Here is a 5,602-nt window from a genome sequence, read left to right on the forward strand (position 1 = left end):
TTTTATATAATAGAAAATATGTAAATTTTAAACTTCATTGAATTTTTCCATTTTCGTATTTAATTAGCAATTTAATCCCTAATAAAAATGTATTTTCAAGAACATTTTTTTTAAATATATATACTTTACATTTTTGTGTGTCAAACTTATATTTAGTAAATATAATAGATCATATCAAGAAGATACACTCTTTTCTACACACACAATATAATACTTAAATCTTGACAAAAATATATATTGCGTATCTTTCTTAAAGAAAATATAAATTATTTTGTATTTACTTTTTGCTAAATATATGTGAGTCAAAAACATTATAAAACATTGTAAAACTACTTATTAAGATGGAAGGTTTCTTTTAGAAAAGATAACACACTGTTTATTCTCGCTCATATACAAAGTAATGTGGGCCACGCAGAAATTATGAATAACGATAGTTTCCTTACAAATACAAAATTCGGTTTCTGCATAAAGCGCAGACCGGAAACCGGAACTCTGCGAATAAAGTTTTTATTCATGCATCAAAATGAAAGTATACAAATTCTAATCTATAAAATTTATTCTTCTGTACACTTTTTATAAATATAAAAAGAGAATATCTAAAAAAAAAAAAAAAAAACGAGAATTTATTAAATGAAGTTGAATTGTTACAATGTTAATTCACATGAGAATCATGTGCATGAAAAATCCCAAATGTTTAGATCTTACAATATATGGCGATGACTATATTCTTTAAATAATGTGCGATTTCCTTTTCTCTCCACAATAACATAAGCTCGTATTTTTCAACAATAAATTGCAGATGATTGTATCCGATCATGTTAATAGAAACTTGCAGTAAATGGCTGTGACAATTGAAGACTTTAAACAATTGCATAATGTGCAACTTATTGCATAATGTGCATCTTTAAATAAAAAATATACCAAATAATTATTTTAAATAACAAACACTTATATCCAGATATTAAGAAATAAGAACAAAAAATTTAAATTAAGACATATGAGTAAATTTGCACATTATGGAATAAGATAAAGTCCCCAATCTTGCGGAGCGGAATAAACATAAACCAAAAATATATCATATTTTCTGATAAAAATAAACACTGCTGGAACAGTAAATTTCATTTAGTCCATTTGCAAATGTGATGCATTGTATCTCAACACGAACCACCTGTTTGTTGTTGATATACCTCTATTGTATCCCCCTCTTCCATTTCCAGTGTTGTAGGTGTATCTAATTCGTTTATGGGTTGTCCATCGAATCTAAATCTTACTGCTGCTATTGCCAAACCCTATGAGACAACACGAACAATAATAATATCAATCATATTTTGTCCACAAACATAATAGCTTATCCAATATTTCTTTAAAAAATAGTATTACTGAGAAAAAATTGGCATTTATAAAATTTTAAAACTTTTATATTACAGCATATTACAGAAAGATTATATCATAGAATATTAGTTTGTTACAGATTTTAGTGTATTCAGAACATAAATGTTGCTGCATTGTCATCAAAGATATCAATGTACATATACGTTAACAATTTTCTGCATAACGCTTGAGATTTATATATTGACAATTAAAGTTCACGAAATTATCAGTGGAAACTTACTACACGGTCGCAGTATGCGTTCATCAACTTGCGAAGAGGTGTGTGTTTCTTAATTTTAAATTGAACTACCGCATTATCCTGGCCAAGCACCTTCAGATTTATATGCTCCGATTCCGCCTTCGTCTCCTGCGTGAACAAAGGAAACAATTGATTGGTGTGAAACACGCGGGAGACGCGCTACCTGCGCTGCGAGATTGTAAATAATCGTCGGCGCGGTTAGGGTTAGGGATTACGAAGAGTTTACCTTCTTCTCATCCGACATAGTATCGCAGTTAGGCGAAGACCGATTACGAAGTAGGGATCACCGGAGAGAGTCACGAAAATTGGTGATACGTGGAACCGGCCGGTCAATACGTGCACTCGGTGCGTGTATGATTCCTGGAAATAAACACTCACAGAGAAATCCCGCTCGATCCCGCTTCTTTCGCAAAACGGCAATCACGATGTTACCATCTTGCATGAATGACGCATTGTACAAAGACACGCTATGTGCGCGAATGTCGGGACTGAATTTTTTGTTTAACGCGGAAGATTCGAAGCTCTGTACACGGGACGCGTACAACCAATCAATTTACAGCTTTTCTGTAAGAGCGAAAGGGTGATTGGTTAATGCGCGAATGATGCGTAATTCCCTAGCGTATTGCATGCGAGAGAGAACGAACGATTTATCTCACTCTAGAGATAAATTAATCCTAGCTTTCCAACAAGAAAACATAATAAAAACAAATTTTCGCGAATTTAAAAATTCTGTATTTGATAGTCAATCGTGTGACATTGCTTTTATATGTATTTCTTGTTGGAAAGTTTCCGTTATGTCTACCTCAAACATATTCCTTCTGTAAATGTCACAAACATTCAGTAATAAAATAAATTTTTATTACTCCAACAATAAATGAAAATGTTATTTATTATGATAGAACAAACTTTAATAAGTTGATATTTTTATGTATAAGATTTTATATATATTATATTATTTATTAATTATCCTTTGGAAGTATCTCATCCATTGCACGTTTCCAGAATTTTCGTATATATTGACGATCTTGAAGAGAACATTGATTTTGAGTTTGATACCAGAATAAGAATGTAATAATCGCATTGAGAGCACTTTTTGATGTAACATCATTTGTAGAATCATTGTCATTTAAATATTCCTTGTTTTCTTCCTCTTCATTCTCTTGGTTTATTTCTTGGTCAACTTTGTCATTTTCATGATGTTCTGGGAACTCCAGTTCTTGACCTAACACTTCTTGATTTAATACCTGGCATTCTTGTTTATTGTTGTCACTGTTTAACCATAAATTAATATCTTCTAATGTGATATTGTCATATTCAGGAATTTTATTTACCATATTTAAAAATAATCGTGAATCAAGTTGTTCTTCTACGTATAAAGGAAAGATATTCTTCCAGCTATCTCTTATGATAATTTCCGTCACTTCGTCCCAAGCATCACTTATTAAATGACAGCATTTAAGTATGTCAAGAGATTTCAACAATTTCTGTACATCTTCTGTAGTTTCTGCTGCAAGTATTACTCTTAAAAAATGTTTTCTATATATCTTCTTCAGTTTTTCAATAATTCCTTGATCCATAGGTATAAGTGAAGTCGTATCAGATGGTAAACAAATTACTTGACATCGTTCACTGATTGTGTTGAGTTCTTCTACCGAAGGATAATTGGAAATATCATTGAATAGAAGAAGACATTGTTCGGCATTGGAGTTATGAATTGATTCAATTTCTGGTAGGAAAATTTCTTGATACCATGTCAACATCAACCGTTTATCTATGCATGCGTTGCTTTGTCTTGTATAAATAATTGACGATGATCTTACATTTTCTAAACAGTTATATGTTTCTCCGACAATTAATATAGGCAATTTGTGACTTCCTGTTGCATTTGTGCATACCATCAATGTGACTTTGTTTCTGTCTGATTCTCTATCAGGAGCTTCATATTCACTGCTGGTAAGAATTTTATTTGGCAATGTTTTCCAATAGAGTATAGTTTCTTTGACATTATAAACTTTATCCAATGGTATTTTATTGTCCATAATGTATTTTATAAATTCTCGACAAAAAGTACTCGCATTTTTATTTGCAGAAGCTCTTTCCTCGTGAACTGTTAAAGATCCAATACTATGTCTTTTTTTAAATTTGGATATGAAACCATTGGTGCCTTTAAAATTACTGGCACCATTAAGCATTTTATTCAACTCAACTGCCTTCTCTTGCAACATTGTTCCTGTAACAGATTCCCCTATACTTTTCTTTTGTAGAAACCATTCGTATAGAGCTTGCTCAAGAGGACTATTTTCAACACCGGTACATCTCTTCTTGGATGTTTGTCCTTGGCACATAATAAGTGCACTTTTTTGTTTTATCAGATATTCCTTGGATTTCTTTATAAATGTTATTGCCGACCTGGATATCTTGTATTCTCGTGCTAGATTAGTGCCCTTTTCTCCATTATCAAGTCGTTCTACAATTTTAACACGATCTTCGATACTGAGACGTGTTTGTTTGATTTGTTCCTGAGGAAAAGGAATACGAGCTATTTCCTGTAAAACAAAATAGGGTATTTTTACTTTTTATTATAATTATATATTATATGAATATATAAAAATCGAAATGGTTAGATGAAAATTGTTAATAAATATTTCATCAACTGTTTTCACTAAGATCAAGTTTAAGCAATATCATGTACATATATATATATATATTTATCAATATAATTTACACAGAGATTTCCATGTTATAGACTATATTTTATATTATATATATATATATATAATATTTTCATTTATCAATATAAGTATTATTTCAATATGTACTGATTGCTGATTTGCTGACTCTATTATATTATATAATGATATTATTATCTGATCAGGAGCAAATAAAAAATTTATAGTTTCTACGAAGGGATAATTTCACCCGTTTCGCAGAAATTTTGTTTTGAAATCATAACAAGCTCAATATTTCATATAATAAACGATTAATGAAAATTGATTATCAGCAAAATTTTTATCAGCGACATTTCAATCATAACTATATATTAACGCACCTTATCCGTCATTCTTCGTTTTTTCTTGTATTTTCTATATAATCTCTATTAAATTTCGTTTTTGCGCTTTGTACAAATTCGAAAATTGCTATATCTTTTTTTTCGTATCTTTTTACATTGCGTATCTATTTTTATCACAAGAGAACTTATAACAAGTATTAAAGAGAAACCTGAGATGGGCCACCAATGAGGCGCAACTTACCCCATCGCATCGTCCCGCAGTAGCTTCGGCCACGCAATGACACGTTCGTGTTCGGTCCTTATATTTCTATGTCTATGGTCCTGCTGCAATTCGTCGATTCATCCCTGAGCGACTATCTTGAGCGTCCACCATAATATATCTCATAGACATAGTATATCTAGATAGAGTGTGAGGAGTGAGGGCCAAGGTGCAAAGTAAAAAAGGACGTATTCTGTTCCGTGTCATTTGCGTTCTCTCTCGCTCGCACGTAGCATGACGAAAGAGAGCGCTATGCTCTGTGCGAGCGAGAGAGAACGCAAGGAGCACGAAACAGAGTATGTCCTTTTCTACATGCATCTTTACCCCCACTCCTTAAATAAAGGCAAACGCTCCATCTAGATATATTATGTCTATGATCTAGACCGAGTGTTGAGAAGTGAGGGCAAGATCATACATATATAGACTGGCTTGAGCATTGTGAGATAGACAAACGTGCGCTTGCTGTAGAAAAAGAGGTATTATATGGGAGACTTATTTTTGCCTCTTTTCCTAGCATCTCATTGGTGATTTTCTATATGGAGGGAGACAAAATCACCAATGAGATGCTAGGAAAAGAGACAAAATAGACCTCCCATATAGTACCTCTCTCTCTCTACAGCGAGCACGCGTTTGTCTATCGTAACGTTCAATCCATTCTATATGTCTGTAGTCTATGGCGAATGCGAACTGCGATTCATGATGT

General features: G+C 32.3%; 2 protein-coding genes across 2 annotated transcripts; both read right to left on the reverse strand.

Annotated features, from left to right (window-relative positions):
* Positions 1-182: 182 nt before the first annotated feature.
* On the reverse strand, positions 183-2,094 carry Sumo (Small ubiquitin like modifier). The gene is made up of 3 exons (XM_070310500.1): positions 1,857-2,094; positions 1,613-1,738; positions 183-1,289 (listed from the first exon to the last, which is right to left on the reverse strand). Exons 1-3 carry the CDS (start codon positions 1,872-1,874, stop codon positions 1,155-1,157), a joined length of 279 nt encoding a protein of 92 aa, XP_070166601.1. The 5' UTR covers positions 1,875-2,094; the 3' UTR covers positions 183-1,154.
* A 407-nt stretch (positions 2,095-2,501) lies between these two features.
* LOC138941101 (jerky protein homolog-like) lies at positions 2,502-4,829 on the reverse strand. The gene is made up of 2 exons (XM_070310456.1): positions 4,680-4,829; positions 2,502-4,176 (listed from the first exon to the last, which is right to left on the reverse strand). The coding sequence occupies exons 1-2, from the start codon at positions 4,689-4,691 to the stop codon at positions 2,590-2,592; spliced, it is 1,599 nt and encodes a 532-aa protein (XP_070166557.1). The 5' UTR covers positions 4,692-4,829; the 3' UTR covers positions 2,502-2,589.
* Between the last annotated feature and the right edge of the window lie 773 nt (positions 4,830-5,602).

Source organism: Polyergus mexicanus, unplaced genomic scaffold (assembly GCF_030449975.1).
Source record: "Polyergus mexicanus isolate NDT 795.1 unplaced genomic scaffold, iyPolMexi1.0 SCAF_18, whole genome shotgun sequence".
NCBI classification, from domain to species: Eukaryota; Metazoa; Arthropoda; class Insecta; order Hymenoptera; family Formicidae; genus Polyergus; species Polyergus mexicanus.

Coding starts and splice junctions, on each gene's coding strand:
- Sumo (XM_070310500.1), bottom strand. Junction 1,290..1,612: donor ACGCATACTGCGACCGTGTA/GTAAGTTTCCAC, acceptor GTTGTCTCATAG/GGTTTGGCAATAGCAGCAGT.